General features: G+C 41.7%; 1 protein-coding gene and 1 pseudogene across 3 annotated transcripts; one reads left to right on the top strand and one right to left on the bottom strand.

The window, feature by feature from the left end:
* Positions 1 to 81: 81 nt before the first annotated feature.
* On the top strand, positions 82 to 1687 carry LOC108511851 (UPF0481 protein At3g47200-like; annotated as a pseudogene). The gene is made up of 2 exons (XR_016400122.1): positions 82 to 704; positions 840 to 1687. The product of XR_016400122.1 is annotated as a UPF0481 protein At3g47200-like (transcript).
* Positions 1688 to 2162: 475 nt separating this feature from the next.
* LOC103722324 (uncharacterized) lies at positions 2163 to 9681 on the bottom strand. Of its 2 annotated transcripts, XM_088719406.2 has the most exons (14): positions 9069 to 9659; positions 8838 to 8936; positions 5650 to 5787; positions 5400 to 5481; positions 5217 to 5293; positions 4747 to 4853; positions 4257 to 4368; positions 3852 to 3968; positions 3669 to 3760; positions 3513 to 3579; positions 3332 to 3410; positions 3095 to 3186; positions 2764 to 2907; positions 2163 to 2647 (listed from the first exon to the last, which is right to left on the bottom strand). In XM_088719406.2, exons 1-14 carry the CDS (start codon positions 9321 to 9323, stop codon positions 2627 to 2629), a joined length of 1482 nt encoding a protein of 493 aa, XP_088575532.2. In that variant the 5' UTR covers positions 9324 to 9659; the 3' UTR covers positions 2163 to 2626. The 2 variants fall into 2 exon arrangements, with proteins under 2 accessions (XP_088575532.2, XP_008811061.4); XM_008812839.6 differs by lacking the exon at positions 8838 to 8936 and having other exon boundaries at positions 9069 to 9681.
* Between the last annotated feature and the right edge of the window lie 9234 nt (positions 9682 to 18915).

Here is an 18915-nt window from a genome sequence, read left to right as displayed (position 1 = left end):
AGGTATCGCAGCAATCAAGTTATTTATTAGTGATAATGTGGACTCTTGATTTGCTATGGGGTTAGCTCGGATGATTGGGCGGTCACTGTGACGTAGAGAATAAAAAACAAGCGGGGCTGCAGTGCATGTCTGCGGAGACTTGGGATGAAGGCTTTCTCTTGACTAGCAAAGGCAATGAAGCATCCTGGGCCCTTTCCCTTTTCTTCTAGGAATACCTCCCCTGTTCCATGCGAGCAATCCATCGCCCTGCATGCATCAAGGATCTCAACAGCGAAGCCTACAAGGCCTCGGGTGGCGTCATGTGGGCCCTTCCGCCATGGCCAAGCACAGGCAGCGCCTGTGGAGGAGCCCAAGCGCAGAGACCTCCACTTACTCAAGAGGTTGGAGAAGCCCTCAGATGACTTCGTGGCTGCAATGGAGGCGGTGGAGCAGCAACAGCAGGATACCCATCAGAACCACGACGAGGATGGAGGAGAGACGGAGAGATTCTTGCAGCTCATGATTGCTGATGGTGTTTCATGCTTGAGATCATATGCGTCTCCACCGGGCGGTCCAATGACTATGCCTTCAATGAACCCATCTTTAGCAGCCATGGAATTCTCTGCACCGTACCTTACATAGGGAGGGACACGCTGATGATCGAGAACCAATCACCTTTGCTAGTTCTGGAGAAGCTGGTTGCTGTTGAGACTGTCAGATCTAGGGTAATAAGGCTCCGAGCCTGCCTCTGTGCCTTTTTTTAATACATCCTTCTACTTGTTAGAATGCGTGCTCGATAGTATCCAAAAGCTGAGAGTCAGTCTCTCTCTCTCTCTCTCTCTCTCTCTGTGTGTGTGCAGTACTATCGCATCTGCATCCTACGCCGGGCCCTCCTAGCGGGCCTGGGCCGGGCCCCCACGTGCTCGACCTCTTCCGCAAGAAGGAGCCTGCTCTACGGCCCGACCCACCGCTCCGCCGGGTGGTCGGAGCCGGCGTCCAGCGAGATCGTCCGGTCAGCACTGGAGCTCTACGAGGCCGGCATCCGGTTCAATAGGAGAAAGACCGCCAGCCTCCACGACATCAAGTTTAGCCATGGCATCCTCGGCCTCCCCGTCATCGTCGTCGACGAGACAGCCAAGTTCATGTTCCTCGACCTCACGGCCTTCGAGTGCCTCCACGTCGGCGCCGGTAGAGAGGTCACCTCGTCCATCTTCTTCATCGACTCCGCCAAGGACGTCAGCTTGCTGAACTCGAAGGGGATCGTCCAGAACTCCGTCGGGAGCAACAAGGCGGTCGCCAAGCTGTTCGACAGCGAAGAGGTGGAGCTTGTGGCGGGCCAGCCTCATCCGCACATACTTCAGGAGCCCATGGGCGGTCCTATTCCTGGCGGCCGCCATCTTTCTCCCCGTGCTCACGGTGGCGCAGACGTTTTACACGTCTACGCTGACGACAGGCCGCCGGAGAGTGGCGACTCTTCGCCCTCGCCTCCCATGCTTACGCCACCTCCATTTCTATGTCCCCAGTGATTGCCTCTTTGTTGGGCTTTCCTTACGGGGCGTGCTCTCTTGCTGGGATAAGCTTCTTGGGCTCACATGAGGTCTTCTATTGTCTAGTTTTTGGCTACGTTTGTGATTGTTGGTTGGAAGACCTTAGTTTTTTTATTTGTTCATTGACTGCGATTGGATTGATTGATATCCTTCTTGTTCGTCATTTCATCCTACTCCACAATCGTGGTGATACGAATGCCGTGAACTCTTGTGTTGATTAGAGACAAATCGGTCAAAATTGCAAGCGTATGGTGAACGAACGGACGACGCCGGGGCAGATCGAAGTCTTGAGGATGTCGGGGTGGAGGACGGGGTTAGATCCATCAGTAGCCATGTCTCCCTCAAGGGGCTGGACGATTACGAAAGGGTGCTCGTCGACTGCGGCGGCGGCCATAGTGGCAGGGGAGGGAAAAGAGAGGGGTTCAGGTTGTATAAGATTGATTGGTCCTCTCTTGCAATCTTGATTGTTGGTTCACATTCTGCACAAATCTCAAATCAATTCAAACTCGTTTGATCACTTAGCTGCACCTCTCTCAAAGCGACCGTTGCACGGTGGATTCGTTCAATCATTTACTTGTTTCTCTTATATATATATATATATATATATAATAATATAAACCATCAAGAGGTATCAAATGAGAAGATGGCAAGCACACCTTCGTTAAAAGCTTAGGTACGTACTACAATACAATGTGCAGAAATATGCCATACACTGGGAATCAAATGCTACGGTACCTATTACTTAGGTACGGCTCCGTGCTGCATTCTTTCCTAACCATTATTATTATGGACGGCCCTTACCAGCCTGATCTAGTCTTCCTCAGACCGAGATTATACCAGATTGCATTCTTTATCTGTGTACTACATTTCAATTACCACTTTACTGGCTCAAAAGAAGGCCCTGCAGCGGAGAACAGCAAACCCTGCAACAAAATTACCATTCCCCTACCGTAGTCAAAATTGAGGCCCAGCCCCTACTCAATCCCTTGAGAGGGTGTCGAAATGGGCTAACGTTTGGCAAAGCAAGAGTCATATGCAGCCTCCACCGAACCAATGCAACGCAAAGTGCCCGATTCTCCCACCAATGCTTTGGACGACGATCAAATTCCAAGAACCTTCAACTGTTCAGAACCGAAGAAAAAGGAGCGGAAGCACTGGTGAGACCGAAGCTGTTCTTCGTTGCGATCATTGATCACAAAGGGAGTGTATAAATACCACAGAAGTTAAGAGAACTCACAAGATTGTTCTGAGGTTCCCTCCAATAAAACCCCTGTATCAGAACCGGCAAGATGTTACAGGCGATCAGGATGTATATCATCAACGCATGCGTTCCCATCCATTCCATGGCAAAGGTCGGTCGCCTAAAGCCATAGACATCAACCTGTACTTGCCAAAGAAATATAAGCCATCACGTAATAGATTTGGCGAGTTAAACAGAATACTTTTTACCAGGAGCAGAAACTAAGCAGACGGAGTTCGACTTTTGTCAGAATGGAAATGATAATTAGTAAAAAAACAATCTTAATTTGAGACAAAAAAAAAACAAAGCATTCATTTATGTATCTGACCAGCAAATAGATTCCAGCAAAGAGAATCCCAGCTGCCCCAGCAGTGACACAAGTGTAACTTAACGAGTACAGAGCCTTGTTCATGTGCAGTCCTATGACCGAAAAAAGGATTTATAAATTTAAAACAAAGTATTAACAATCAAAATGACCCCCTACCCCCCCGCGAACCGAAAAAAGAGATAAATGAAGATCAGAGTGACATGTGACATGGACAAGAAATCACAAGCTGCTTCATACCGAGAAAGTCCAGTGAAAAGGCCAAAGCTAAAAGAATGAAGGAAGGAATCATCCACTGGAAGATTCTATCCTTGTGATCCTGCAGTTTCCTCAAGAATGTTAAGCTTTCATTGTAAAAGATTTTCGTTGATGTGAAAGAAAAACTAGAGATGTGAAAGAAAAACTAGAGAAATACTGATACCTCAAAGTGCACAATAACATGCCCAAATTGCAAACCAATCAAGCAGGTAACAATAGCCATTACGGAACTGCAGTATGAACATTACATGTTGCTTTAATTACCAGAAACCAAAAAGCAAGTAGGAGAATGATATCAAGAAAGAAAACGATAGCTGACCTAAGTAGCCCTTCAGGATCAAAAGGGGCCTGACACCAGGAAGGAGCATCAGGTGGAAGTGGGCCGTTATCTGGTGAATTTATGCTGCATTGCTGCGGAGTGAGTGAGAAAATGAACGATGATGTTTCTCAAAGATTAGCTATGGTGATGGAATATGAGTTAAATAGTAGTGCGCATACAAACCTTTGTCCTTTCATAGACTGGGCGTTTGTATAGATGTTGGATGCCCAGGATTTTGCGGTCAATCATGCCAACAGCATTGCAAGCAGGTCCAGTGTCACCCTTGACTCCACACCTCACCTGATGAAGATTATGAAATCTTAACACAAATGAGTGCACCAATGCTGAATGTCTCATCAAAATAAAAAAAGTAAAATGAAATTCAAATCTGGCTGCTGCTGGCGTACACAATCGAGTACCAGCTGGTATTCTATTAGGCATTAGTTAGCCTCATACTACCAATAAGAAAAGCATGAATGGATGCCTTGAAAACCGACAATTTTTTGGTTCTTACGAACTTCAAAAGCAGGAAGTATTTATCAGACTGAAAACCAGCCAACATGACAGAAAGCAGAATTTGGGACTTACTGAGAAGGTCTTGCCACTGGAGCGCGCCCCTGATATCTCATACTCCCAGTCAGGAACGTACAACCCATATAAGATGGCCATGTAAATGGTAGTAAGAATCAAACCCACCAACCTAATTAGAAAGGAGGAGCAATTAGCAGCTACTTCTTTCCATAAAGCTGTTTGCATCATAACCCAAAAACTTATTCAAATTATGCAAAAAGTTGATAATATGAACGCTATAAATTAATTATTCAATCTAGTATTGTCTAACACCTCTCTATATCTCTCTTCAATTCGTTAAACTCTCTATTTTTCCAATTTTTTACATTTTTTAACCCCATTAGAGAATTCCAATTTAGCCAAATCAACCTCAAGGCTAATGTTGCGATAGAGACAAATTCCATCTCTGTCTCAGTCATAAAATGACAGGAAGGAACTTCCCATAAAGAACTATAACACGTATCAGCATTCTATGAGCGGCTGGCCAAAAATATGCAATCATACTTACAATTGGAATCGGTATTTTCTCAGCAAGGAATATCCAGAATCCACATCGTCATCACTTCTAAGCCAAATTTCACATATTGCTGCCAACAGATAGGCTATTGCAATTCTCTGCAGGTAAACAGTACTTACAAGGGATCAATGCAGATTTTGTACTCACGTTTCAGCATTACAAAAAGCAACAAGCATATGATAATAATTCCGTTTTAGCATTACAACATGCTATTCGATAATTCTATACGCCAGAGGGGAACAGCTATTCAATAATTATATACTATGCGGTCAGCATGGATATGGTTTCCACCGTCATAACTTCCAAAACCAGTATATGGTCACATTGCAGAAGGTAGATATCATGTAAGCATCCTAGTGTCACTATGTGGCATGAATACGAGTTAAGCATGCATGTCAGACTCTGTATGTTTTTTTTAAAAAATAATTATCCTGAAAAGAATGTAAGATTGGTAAATAGACCTGTAGTACGCCCATCCATCGTATACTCGTAATATCAACTCCAAAAGTTAGATTGTGAATGCCGTGAAAATAGCCACCTGGGCAGAGAAAAGCAGAGTGTAAGAGAACTCAGAACTTCAACATTTCTTTAGAATGCAATAGACGTAACATCCATCAGAGCAGTAAACGGCACAACTTAAATACCTTGGAGAACAAGACCTAAAATGAATAGCTTCAGTGCCCGCAGTACAGCCTTCTTGGCTGTTGCAACTCCGTCTGAGACTCTCTAAACACAGTACAAATTGTAATTAGCCTTGTTTTATAATTTCAAGGATCATAGTGTCATTATAATCCTTGCCATATCATCTTTCAGATGATGAAAGATATGTGCATTGCAAATCCATGATACTGCTATGCCGATAGGGCAATCTGTTAGTTTATTGAAAAAGCTTACCTTGTATGCGAGTCCCATCGCAACTCCAACAATGAACAAGAAAAATGGCATAACAAAATCAGCGAGGGTTACACCATCCCATGGAGAATGATTGATCCCTGGAACAAATGCTCCAGCATCATCTACCAGGATCATCAGCTGCAATAGAGAAATTTAGAAGGTAATCCCGAGCACTTTGCTGGAAAGAAATGCATCATATGTGGCTGTGCAACACAGATCAGTCAGAATACACCGAAATCCACCATTCCTCTTGGCAGTATAGTTTGACTACTTGCAGGGTCTAAATGTCTGGTTGAGCTTTATAATAATTAAAATTCTTAATATCTATTACATTATTGTCCACTTTCCCGATGCAACTCCATTATTAAAGTGGAATCAAAACTCTGCACTTTTCCCCTATAGGCCTATTCAAACTCATTTTTCGCTTACTTTTATTGAGGCTCTTATAAAAATTGTCCGCTTTAACAGAAACCGAATTGTTCCCTTATTTTATCCAGTTTAGCAGTGGGTTTAGTGCACACTATATATGCGTAAACTAGGCATTCAACAAGCAAGCGAAAACAGAAGCGTCCGTTTAGGCTTTTACAGTCAAGGATTAGATGAGCCCGGGTAATGCACGCTGTATAATCCTGTAGACAACCAAGGAAAGCAATCGGTGGTAACACTAAATAATTAAATATAGTTATATGAATGCCATAATAGTGTGCAGTGCCACAATGGTTTTTTGACCAAGAAGAATCATATAGCGAGGGTTAGGTTACAAGTTTTCGCTTTGCCATCCGTTTACCGGTTTTTAGGTCTGCTCTCCACGTTTCCACAATTAATACTCCAAGTGGATATTACCAAAAACTGCACTGTTATTAGATGGTTCTCTGTCCAATTTCTCTCGGAAAAAAGAATGTAAGAAAACGAAAAGCACCACAAAAAAAAAAAACTCAACTTTGAAAAAACCAAAACTTTCGCCCCGCAAATTTTAATTAATAGGAATGGCAGCTATGGGTGGCAAGGGGTCGCGTTGGGGTGGATGCGAGCTAGGTACAAATCAAGTTTGGACGAAGATCGAGTAAAAAATTCATCAATCTAAGCCAAATCTATTTATTAGGCAGGTTAAAAATTTAGATCAAAATCTGATCTGTTTAATATTAAATAGATAACTTGACCTAATCCATATAATCAATTTACTAAACAGGTCAAGTTAAAAAGATTCACTTAATATTAAACGGATTCAATAGATCTGTTTAGGTTAAGTGAATTTTTAATGAATGAAACGAATTTAAATGGATTAAGCATGTAAAGCAAATTGGGTTAAACAGAACAAATATGTTAAGCATGTTTCTAATAGGTTAAAAAGACCTTAAACAGGTTCGATAGATCATATCACGACCCAATCTAATTATTAATAAATAAATTTATATATATTAATCTATTTATGATCTAAATTTAATTATATCAAATACGAATATGTTTAAAGCAAAAATTGTTTATGGATCCGGTTGATGCATATAAATTGCCACTCTTAACAGCAACCATCCCTCCGTCGCCGGCACGCATACGCCTGCCTCCCTCACTAACTCCGCCCCAGAACAGCGACCGAAGTGAAAAAGAAACGGGACCGCCTTGCCGCTGCAGTGGGAGTAGCGGTGCTGGTACTCTTACTCGACAGGCCAACGACACCTAACCTGCCGGTAGACTCTGCCAAATTGAATCAGATACCACACGTATTGGCGTACAGCTTCCGAATTGCGCCAAACCTTTTGCCTACCTACAGAAACTGCGATTGGATTGGATAGGGACCGAACCCGAAGGCCAAATATATGTTTAGAACCGTGTGGAGCACTCGAGGAATCCAGGTACGGCCAATTAAAAGAGGGAGAACAGAGAAGTGTGCAAGAGGAGGAAAAATCGTGCTCTTTGCCAATTAAGAGAGAGAGAGAGAGAGAGCAGAGAGGAAGTGCGGAAATGGCGGCTCTGGGCAGCACGCAGCAATAAATTTACGATACATGCACTAGTTGGCTGCTCTGTTAATTTTTTTTCCTAATGAATGAAGGGACGTGTCCACAAGCAAAGCAGGCAGGACCGGAGAAGGGTTGCGCTCGTCCCCCTCAAACCATCTCTGAATACTAGTAGCAATAATAGCATCCTTAGGCCCAGAGGCCAGAAGTCAGCTTCGCATCGCATCTCTGATAAGACCTTGTACCGGGGGAGATCATAGATCTCCCGGCCCCACCACGAGCGTAGAGTACTCTGGGCCGTTCGAGGGGGTGGTCACCGGTCATGCTGCCTTCCCTACGCTAAGGCAGCTTTCCTCGCCGCAGTTCAATCATATCATGTCGTATTTTTCTTGTCATAAATATCATCAAAATCAGTGATTTTATATTCATTGTGTGCAGCACGAGAGGCAAGAAGGGATAAAAGGATAAAAATAACCGATGGAGGGGAAAAAAGAAGAATAAACTACTGAAATAGAAGCATATGAGGTGACCACACGATGGATGCCCTCATCCCCTACCCCATCCACTCTATGGTGAGCTGACAAGTGGGACGTAAGCGGGGATCCTGGCCCCGATAGCAAGCAGACCCGGTGAGCAACAGCCGCCGTAGAACGAGTGGACCCACCAATTCCCCGGATCGCACCAGGGATCATCCAACGTGGCAAGCTTAACTGGCACAAACCCCCCAACTCATCTTCCACATTTAAAAGCCGATGGCCTTTTTAATCATCATTAATCACAAGGTGAGCGTAACAAGTCCGCAGATAAAATATTTACCCTAATAAATCGTTGTAAAAAAATACCATATGGGACAAATGACCCGAGGCATTTCTTTGACGAAAAGAAAAACAACGTAGTGTGGCAAAAATAAGAATGGCCTTTGTGAGATTATACTCAAGACACAGAGATGTTTTTATGATGCCTCCCTCGATGTTCGGCTTATCGGGATGATCATCCAGAAATTTTGGATGAGGGTGAGGGCGGGGCACTAATAAATAAGAGGCGGTTGGCCGTAGGTAATGAGCGCCCCGGGGGAGGGGCGGGGGGCAAGAACAATTCGCGGGCTTGCAAATTGGTCGACAGGTAGAATTTGATGCTAAAGGAGAATAGCAAGGTATATAATCGCTGCTAATGACACGAAGTAAGCTTCATTAAGTGGAGGTAAAGAGATATAAGGTGGGACTGGTTTGAAAATACCTTTCGAACCGTGTACTGTTTTTGGCGGCAGTGTGTTCGTTCAAAGGAATATTCTTTAAAAATAGTAATTCGCGGACCCGAATAAGAATGTGATAATATCTTCAGTTGTTCCTCCACAAATGGATATAAATGATTGACATGAGCGGGAAAAAAAGAGAGTAAAAAACGGAGAGAGAATCGTGCTAAATAGGAAGACAATTAATCAGACTGGAGAGTTGGTGGAAATGTTACCGCGACGGTGATTCCCCGGAAGACGTCGAGCGAGACGAGGCGGTGCCACCTCCTGGGGGAGGAGGGGGCGGAGGAGGGGGCAGAGGCGGGGAGGGCGGCCACGGCGGCGACCGTCGAGGATCTGGAGACCTTTTTGCCGGACTCGATGTCGCCCTTGTGGGGGAGGCCATCGTCGCCGTCGATGACGACGAGGTTCTTGTTCGGATCGGCGATCCCGCTGTTGTCGTCCCCCTTGATGAGCTCGTACATCCCCATTAGATCCGGTAATAAGCGAGGGCGGCCGTCGGGCGGGCCTGGTCGGGGCAGGGGTATCGAGATCCGAGGAGGAGAGCGCCCGAGCGACAAGAGAGACTAACTTAAGAGACGGGCGCGGATCCCCACCGCATTGCAGCGGAGAGAGAAGGAATGGAGGAGGGGAGGGAGGGGGTTTAAATGGTGGTGGTGGTGGAGGGGGAATAAATCAATCCAATAGAAGGAGGGGGCGGGGGTGAGTGGCGGGTGGCCCCTCTCCCTTCCTTCCAATCGGTAACCGCTCGTTTCTTTTGTTTTTTGCTGTTGCAGTGCCCGTGGCTTGGCTTCTGGCCTCCCCAAGTCCCAAGCCGCCTCCCTATTTATAAAGAAAGAAACCGGCCTCCCAATTTATAAAGAAATAAAAAAAAAAAAGAAGAAAAAGAAAGAAAGGAGCGCACCTTGTCATGCCACTGTTCTGTTCTACTATGCGTACCGTTCGTTGTGTATTTTATTTTTATTTTATTCGTTAGTATGCGGCCGTGATGAATGGTGGGACCCTCCTGCTAATTAGTGCATTTTTCGTGCGTTACCAAGGGAAAGGATGGGTGATTAGTATATAAAACCATGATCCTGCAGTAAATGCCTTCCTACTTTGGGCACCTCCGATCTTGAGTCCCAAGGGACTCGACCTGGACCTGACGGGTTTGAAATTGACCGGACTCGACACTCATATCCCACTCTACGAAGGCTAGCACTGAAGCTCGATAATTCTGTAAGAACGTCGGATGCTGCTTAACAGCGTTTGTATACAATTTTTTTCCCCTGATAACTAGGACGGAAGGAAACGTATTTTGTGCATAATTAGCAACAAGGTAATGAGAATTAGAAATTCGAATTACTATCCAAAAAGAGCAAATGTTATGGAAAGATTTGCTTTCAAACCCGGGAAGTTGGTTCATCATGCAGTTGTTAAATCAATAGTAATGGATCCTATATATTTATTGTATAAATATGATGGGCAAGCCGTACTATTATACATCTAAATATATGGTATATTTGAGGGTTTTTGACCTACGAGATTTGGGGGGGAAATCCAAACACATGGTTAAAATAAAAATGCTAAGAAACCGAGATCTACTTTTTAACTACATGACCAACCCAATTTTTTTTAAAAAAAAATAGGCAACAGGTTTCGGCCTTGCAGCACAAGTCTATTTCAAGCATATCGATTCTTTTTTAAGAAAAATTATATTTTTAACTTTCTACTTTGAACAATTTGCATTCAAACTCTCACGAGTTTAAAATTTTCCAATTGGATTTTTTAAGCTAGCGTGGCGACCCAACGGGATCCTGCTATTTATATTCATTAAAATGATCTTAAGGAATGGTGTTATGTGTAAAGGACTAAACTACCCCACATCGATAGAACTTACAAAGAGAGTGAGACTCTAATATAATATATCAAGGATGAAAAAAGAAAAAAAAGGACTGCAAATTGATGACGATGTGGCTAGACTTAGGCCTTATTTGGGGGAGTTTTTGGAGGGCCAAAAAGCACTTTCTAGCCCTCCAAAAGTATTAGATAAAAAATAGTGTTTGGTAAAATTTTCGAAAAGCTGTTTCAGTTTTTGCGGGAAGCTGAAAACAACTTTTGGAAAGAAGCTCCAATTTGGATCTTTTCGAAAATGCTGTTTTTAGCTTTATTGGGAAGTTGTTTTTTGGACCAAAATACCCCTATTTAAATCACACTTTTTTCCCTAAAATCCTCATCCCGCCTCTTCCTCTCTCACCCATCCTCTACCTCTTCCTCTCTATCTTCTTCTTCCGCTCAACGTCGCCGCCTATGTTCCTTTTTTCTCTTCTTTTTTTTTTCTTTTTTTTTGTTTTGGGAGCTCATGGCAGCCCACGGTGGCAGCCACCATGCCGGCTACCACCCATGGCCGGCGACCTCTCTATATTTCAATAAAATAAAATAATAAATAAATAAATAAATAAATAAAAATATAATGAGTGAGTGGCAAATAATTTGATTTAAATAAATAAATAAATAAAAATATTAGTAAATATTTAACCAATGTTATCACCTAGCTAGAAAATTTGTTAGAGAGATAAATGATCATTAGAATGATGAAAAATTAATTTACACTAATAATTATAATATTTTATATATTTATTATTGTAGTATACTATAAATATAATATTATATTACATTATATCATAATACATTGATATGTTATTTTTTAATAATTTAATATTATATTAAATTATTATTCTATAATACATAATGTTATAGTACTATATTATAATAATATTATATTATATTACATTAATATTATACTATATCCTATATTTATGTATTAATACATATTATATTTTATTATGCTCTGTTATATAATACTGGTAATGTCCTTTATGGTCATTTTGTTACACAAAAGTACTTTCTCAGTTTATTTACCAAACACATGTTAAAGTGCCACGGCACTTTAGAAATGTAGTTACCAAACAAGAAATAGCTTTTTATAAACGCTCTGCTTCAGACAGCTCTACTTCCAACAGCTCTACTTCCAGAAACTCTACTACTAACAGCTCCCCCAAACAGGGCCTTAATTGGTGGCATTGACTTCGATTTGCACATGTGAGGACTTTAAGCATGAACCCAATACTATGCTTGACATTGTCAGGGTCTTTGTTGTAGTACGTGTAAATGAAGCCCTTATATTATATGAGATCCATCCCAACCATCCAATCCTTCATCAAGATCTTGAGCAGCCCATCATGCGTTTCATCCACCCCATGATCACTTGAATCTGGATGATGTGTAACCCTAGCAGCCTCACCCCTCCTGCAAAAATCCTATACAACCTTCTTGGATCCCTAGGGTACCGTGTTTATGTACATGTCACGTGTAAATAGAGTAGTGAAAATGATCCCCCATGCCCCACACTTGCCACGAAGCTGCGGCACCTCCACAAGGTCATCGAACTTCACCTTTTGATCCGACTGGAGAAAAGAAAGGTTTTTTTTCAATCCGCTCAATTCGAATCTCTTAAAAGATAACTAAAAGAAGATGGAGAAATCTCGAAAGTAGGACTTAAGTCTTCTTTTCTTTTATTAACTATTCAAAAAAATGAGGTACATAGCCTTTATTTATAATATGAAGTCTGTTCTAACACAATTTAGGTTGGACTCCTCTTCCTAATCCTAATAAGACTCTTTTTTTAAAAATAGACATCTTTAGTAAAAAAAAGATAAAAACCTTGAGGAGTTAGATCTCGATTTCTACATCAACTCGTCTTCTATCGCTCCACCTGATTTTTCTCGGATTGTAAGTTACAGTCAGTCAAAGTCTTACTCGAAAAGAAAATGTTCGATTTAATAGGCCCATTTTTGGGTCTAAATTATAAAATTTTTATCCAAATTCAACTATCTAGTTGCAGATCTCGAAAAGATACTCAATTTCAAAAAAAAAAAATCTTAATCGAGTATCGTATGACTAAGTTATGGCCTCTAAAAGTTTGGTATGTGATTCGACTTTCTGATGTGGCAGATTTTGCTCTTGAACCCTGTCCAGCCCCGCTTATAGTGGCGAACTCGGGAAGCGATTCAATCAAAGGGGGTGAACTATCTCATCCAGGCACATGGACGATCCTCGAAAGGAGAGAAGGAATATATGTAGGAGTTATAATCATGAAAATCCCTAAAAGCATGGAAACTCTAAAAGGTGTATTTTAAATTGCTGCGTACGGGTATTTGTTGAAGAGGATGTGGTGTGCAATACATCCTATTATTGTACACATAGAGAGTATTATTTACACCACATTCTAATTCCCAAAAATCACAATACACATGATTGCGTTGAGATAAAATCTAAAAAGGGATTCCAAATTTTGAGGCAAGGCATAAAGTTTTATTGGGCACCAAAAGGAGTGATCAAAGGAAAGGAAAATAGAAAGCTAAAATGAACAAATATGGCACAAAGGGGTTGACCGGATTGGTTTGAATGATCATGCTATTGGCTAAATGAAGAAAAATGGCCAATATAAATAACTATAGAATAGTCAAGGTCGAATGGAGACCTAACAAGTCAAGGCCAAATGGAGACATAACAAGTCAAGGTCGATTTAGCTTGGTAATTGATCTAATCATCAATGCATGATCTAGCGTTATCATGAACATGAGTAGTGTGGGATAGTTGGCATTAGTTGCCAGAGTAGTCAAGGACAATGGAGGCCAAATATGGGTTGTTGCCACCAAGTGGTAATTATATTGTTGTTTGTCTTCTAGTATAAACAAGTGGATATACTCTGAAGAGATGGCCTCTCGACATATCAATAAATCTAATTTATTTTTAATTTTCTTGTTTATCTTTACTTTACCTTGCTCTTTGATTGCTTTAAAGGATTCTATCATTAGGAGTAGTGATGACAATAGATTACTTCAACCGTAGCCCTAGCTACAATCCATCCTACCATAACCATCTTCTTTTGAACGGAGTGTATAATAGTATTGAAAGTTTTTGAAGGTTAAGACACTTAAACCCATGTTATTTAATCAATTGTCTTTGATCACCCTATTTTCTAATTAATTGGACGTTGATGATGCACCCGTGCATTTACTATATTCTAGCCATCAAGTGTGTTACCCCGCCTTCTGGCGGAGAGAGATGACAACAGGAGGCAATGAGATGGTATTGTGTTGGTATGCTAACTAAAAGGCCCAAGCAAAAATTTCAAACCCAAGAAGGGGTTACTGCAAAGCTATCAAATTAGAGGGAATGAAATTGTGTTTTTTTTTTTGTAAAGATCGAGCAACAAGCATGCTACTTTTCTAGTCTCTCTCTTCCGTAGTTTGCTGCATTCTTTTCTACCATCCGTGGCCAATAAGTCTTTTCAATTATTTTGGCTGCCATCTCCGCCTCCTGCATGATGTGTGCAAGTCACACTAGCTAAAATCCCTCATATCGTGGGACAACAACTTCGAGTTTAAGCGAGGTTAATAAAAGCACGTTGTTATCGAATAACAGGTGCAACGATTCATGTTGATGCATGCTATCTCGTGTCTACTTTCAAGCCACGAGCCAAACCAACAACTTGTTCTTCTCTTTTTACACCATCACATGTTAGTTCCAGGATCTCTTGTGGTGAACCCCGCAATTTGGATGGAATCGGTGCGTCGGAAACAACATCCGGCATTTCGAGCCGAGTAACTACTTCAAAGTAGACATATGAGACTACTAACATGACAAGTCATTTTTTTTCTGAATAACTAAAACCTTGTTGTTTGTTTGTTTCAAAAAAAATAATAATAATAATAATCTTGTTGTTGGATAGTTAAAATTTGCCATTATTAATCGAATTATTTTCTTGTGCATATCAGTTAAAAGAAAAGGACATAGTTTGTCATGAATGAACTTTTATAATATGTGTAAAGAAATTTACGTATTTAGAACATATCCGATTGATATCACATAGAATATATGAAATGCCAGCTACATCCGGAGGGGGACCATACAAGAATATGAGCCAGACCCGCGTTCATGATAATGGGATTGTTTCTCGTACACGCAGGGGTGCATCTGGTGCTTTTTACTCTCCCCTTTTGTGGAACGTACCTATCAAATTAATCCAATCATTGGCTTTCGAACCGAAATTCTATTTTTTAACTCCACCATTAAAGAAGGATTCCTGGAGACAGAATAAAAACTCAGAAAAAGAGGAGCACGGAAAGGATAACGAAAGCGTGGAGAGCGCACGGAGATACATGCACCGGGAACATATTCTCGGTCGACCGCTCGGCCGAAAGGGAATTAAAGCAAGGCGTACCAGGGCGCCCATGAGTACGGTCGCACGGATTGTATCTTTTCGCGCGGAAGTAGGATCGATCTTTCTTTTTTTCTCGCGATGCCAGCCATTAGATGATATCTCGCACAGCTCTCAAAGCACTCTGAATTTCTCCATAGATCTCGAAGCGGCTACTGCACGGTTTAGCTGTGGATCATCCGTGAGAAGGGCGGCGAATCCGAGGCTCCTGGGCTGCGTGGTGCCACGTCTGTATTCAAGGGAAAAGGTCTCGAGTCGGATACAGCAGGGAGCGGAAGTTCTCCATCCAGAAGGCTCCTCCTTCATCCACGTGTCCAAGAAGGCACGATGCTAAAGGTGGCATCTCCTGGGTGGGAACAGAGGCCTCCACAGTCCACACGCCGGCCGGCTAGGTTGGAAGGCGGAAAGAAAAGGGGTGGGGGGGGGGGGGGGGTGGGGGAGTGCATTTGGTAGGCATATGTGGATATTGCCACAAGACGAGGGAAGTTAGGAGAAACGAAGCCTTGCTGTTGGAAGCTAGTAATGCGACACGTACCGTTCCTTCGTTAAACAATAGCCTAGCTTTATGACGGACATGGTAATTTACCATATATATATGGCTCGATATAGATTCTGCGTTCTCACCATCTCTCTCTAGCCTGTCCAGATTAGCGTCAGCTGGTTTGACCGTGGGGTGGACAATCTGGATTTGCCGCCTTGGCTAGTTTGGTCTTTGAAAGTAGCTCTCCATTTCGGGAGAGGATGTCTATGTGTCCAGCGGCCGTTTGATGGTGGCTTCAGCAGCCTCGTCATCTAAATTTGGGAGCTTGCTAGGTTTCTTAGGTAGGATTTGCTACTCCGTAGGTTAGGCCATGCTGCTTTTTTTTTTTTTGGTAAATGTTAGGTCATGCTGCTTCAATGCTGGAAGATGGCGGCTCATTTGAACTGCAATATATACGTTCCTGCATCTGAGATTGCTTCAAGCGCCATCCTTGCGTGACCTGCATGCCTGGCTTCACAACGAGCATGCAATCGTGTCTATCATGACAATTTGTTGCTCCATAGAGTGTAAGCCATCATCCTAATTATGTGTGAGTCCCCTGGTTTTTCAATGACAGTTGACGTGGTTGTTAATTTTTCTTAAGAAACAGTTGGTGTTCAATGCTGGTTATCAGAAAAGTATTTTCATTATTTTTGTGATATTTTTTTAAAATCTTTTTTTTAAAAAAATATTATCTCTTATTTCCAAAGCAACCCTCATGTAAGTAACAATCTTGATTCAAAAATTAAATTTAATAAAACAAAATAAAATTAAGAATACTGTACCTTATAAATATTAATCTTTTATACACTACGTACAAGAAAAAAGGGTAACGCTGACATATAGCTAACGACGCTAGATAGAAACATCAGTAATTTTGGTTCTGGAACCAAAATTTGCCGACGCTTTTTGATAGCATCGGTAGGGATCAAATTAAGACGATGCTTATAAACGTCGTCGAAAACCAAAGATTCAAAACGACACTTATAAGCGCAGTCGGAAGCCAAAGGTAAAAAAAAAAAATTCAAACAACTTTCTACCGCACTCTTTAAACTATTGGTTAAGGCTTAATACTACGATTGGGGTGTTTAAGACTTGGGCCAGATCACGCTTAACTGCATCGTCGGAGGCCAAGGAGGCAAAAAAAAAGAAAAAAGAAAGAAAGAAAAAATCTTGCATAAGATGACGCTTATAAGCGCCGTCGGAAACCAAAAGTTCAAGACCGATATAAGACGATGCTTAAAAGCGTCGTCGGAATTCTACTCACTAATTACCTCACTTAACACTAATTATTTTTCCAAATTCTGGGTCGATCTAAATTTTTTTCCTAAATTCCGGCTGGGGGGTTGCCGGTGACCTCAATGGGGTACTTGAGGTTGGGGAAGCCGGAGAAGGAGGTGGCAGAGTCGTTAGGGCTAGAGTAGGGGAAGGGAGAGCCATCGGTGAGGACGCCGGGTGAGGCAAAGATGAGGATCTCTAGGTGGTGGAAGCCAATGGGGAGCTCCCAAGCATCGAGGTTGGCGGTGGCGTTGGCGGTGGCGCTGAAGGCTGTTGCAGTCCGAGGCAGAGGGCACCGAACGGAGCCGCCGTGAGTGCAGGAGGACACCGGGGCGGAGGCGTCAGGCAGAGTCCCATCACCAATGCCCTCGCCAAGAAGAAGCTCCAGAAGCCAAACTCCATCATCACGCGGAAGTTTGTCCGAAGTTGTTTATATGAAATTTAATTATTTTTTTTACTATTTTTTGTATTTTTTGTCCGAATTGGGTAGTCCTCTCATTTGGATATATTGGGATCGCTCCTCTTAGAAGGAGTAATGTCTCTCCAATTGTAATTAAATTGAGGATGTGATGAAGAAACATCTTGTAATGAAAATGAGACTGCGAAGAAGATGGAATTTGATAGAACTGTCTCTTTGATTGTAATTTGTAAAAAAATATCTTGTAATTTGTAAAAAAAAACATCATATATAAATTGGGCATTTATAAAAAAATCATTGATCAAAACTTTTTTCCCTGAAAAATTAATTAGACATGCTTATAAGCGTCAGTAAAGGCTCTAAAAAGCGTCGGAAAAAACTGTATATTTTGTAGTGATTTAAATAATGTGTTAGAGAAATTAGCAAGAAAAATATATTTAAAGTAATATTTTGAAATTCTATTTTCTCTATCCGATTCCATCAATCATCTTCTCTATCTATACCCCATCCTCTCCCCACCTCCATTGCCTACCGATCTCTCTCAGCTTCTTCACCACGCCCTTTATCCCTACACTTCTCTTTATCTTTATTAAAGGCAGCGGACTACTACTTGAGGCTTGCAGAGAGGAGGATCGGCTGATGACGATAACATCGCTTTTGCTGTTGGGGTTGGGGCGGCTATGGCAGCGGTGGGCGAGGGGAACCTCTTGGAGATTCCTCCGAAAGATGAATTTTTTTCCCCAAAATATTTATTTTTTTCTACTAAACAACACCAATTTTAGACAAAAACTGCAAAAATCTCACCAATTCAATCACAGATGCAACTCTCCACAACAAATAAAAAACAAAAAAAGGATTAAATAAAAAACCTCTAAAAGAAATCATCTGCTAAACTATAATCATATTAAGAAATTTAATATAAAGAAAAAGTAATGGAATCCATCAAATCAAAGAATAAAATGATCCAATCTCTACTAAAGAATAATAAGAAATAATTACCTAAGAGAAAAAAACCTAGAATTCATGGGTTAAAAGAAAGAGGAGGAGATTTAAGTGAAAAATATGAGAGATCCACCAGAATCCACTGATGTTTTGTCCGAAAATTTGCAATGGTGTCGCTTGAGTTAGGGTTTATTATGTATCACCATGAGAAGAGATATGTTAAGAACAAAAAATAGGGTCAGTTAACCCAACTAATGGAAAACAAATTTATCTATCTTCCATATGGGTTAGTGTTTCTAATAGATGCTTCCATGAAAAGCTAACTTAGCAACCTTACTTTTTTGACCGGAGCATGAGAATATGGATAAATTAGTCGATAGGTAAATTGACTAAATTTCACATGATATTTTATTGCTTGCTCGGGCTACGAGACGGACCGCGGAGGTCCTTCGCAGGATCCTTTGGCACTATTGTGAGGTATCGGGATAGAGAGTTAACCTGGGGAAGTCTTCTGTATGTTTCAGCCCGAGGATCAGGCCGGCAGTGAGGATTTCTATTTTAGAGATTTTGAGGGTGGGCGAGCAGGAGGGTATGCTGAGGTACCTGGGGGTCCCGATTTCTGGTCGGCGGCTGCGGAGC

The sequence above is a fragment of the Phoenix dactylifera genome, chromosome 4, assembly GCF_051530095.1.
Source record: "Phoenix dactylifera cultivar Ajwa chromosome 4, Ajwa_hap1_PhDact_Kaust_v1.1, whole genome shotgun sequence".
NCBI classification, from domain to species: domain Eukaryota; kingdom Viridiplantae; phylum Streptophyta; class Magnoliopsida; order Arecales; family Arecaceae; genus Phoenix; species Phoenix dactylifera.
Note: the sequence above shows the minus strand (reverse complement) of the source record. Positions and strands in the feature narration are given on the sequence as shown.

Coding starts and splice junctions, on each gene's coding strand:
- LOC103722324 (XM_088719406.2), bottom strand. CDS start 9,323: ATGGGGATGTACGAGCTCATCAAGGGGGACGACAACAGCGGGATCGCC. Junction 3,411..3,512: donor ATGTTATTGTGCACTTTGAG/GTATCAGTATTT, acceptor AGGAAACTGCAG/GATCACAAGGATAGAATCTT. Junction 2,908..3,094: donor TTGCTGGAATCTATTTGCTG/GTCAGATACATA, acceptor TGGCAAGTACAG/GTTGATGTCTATGGCTTTAG.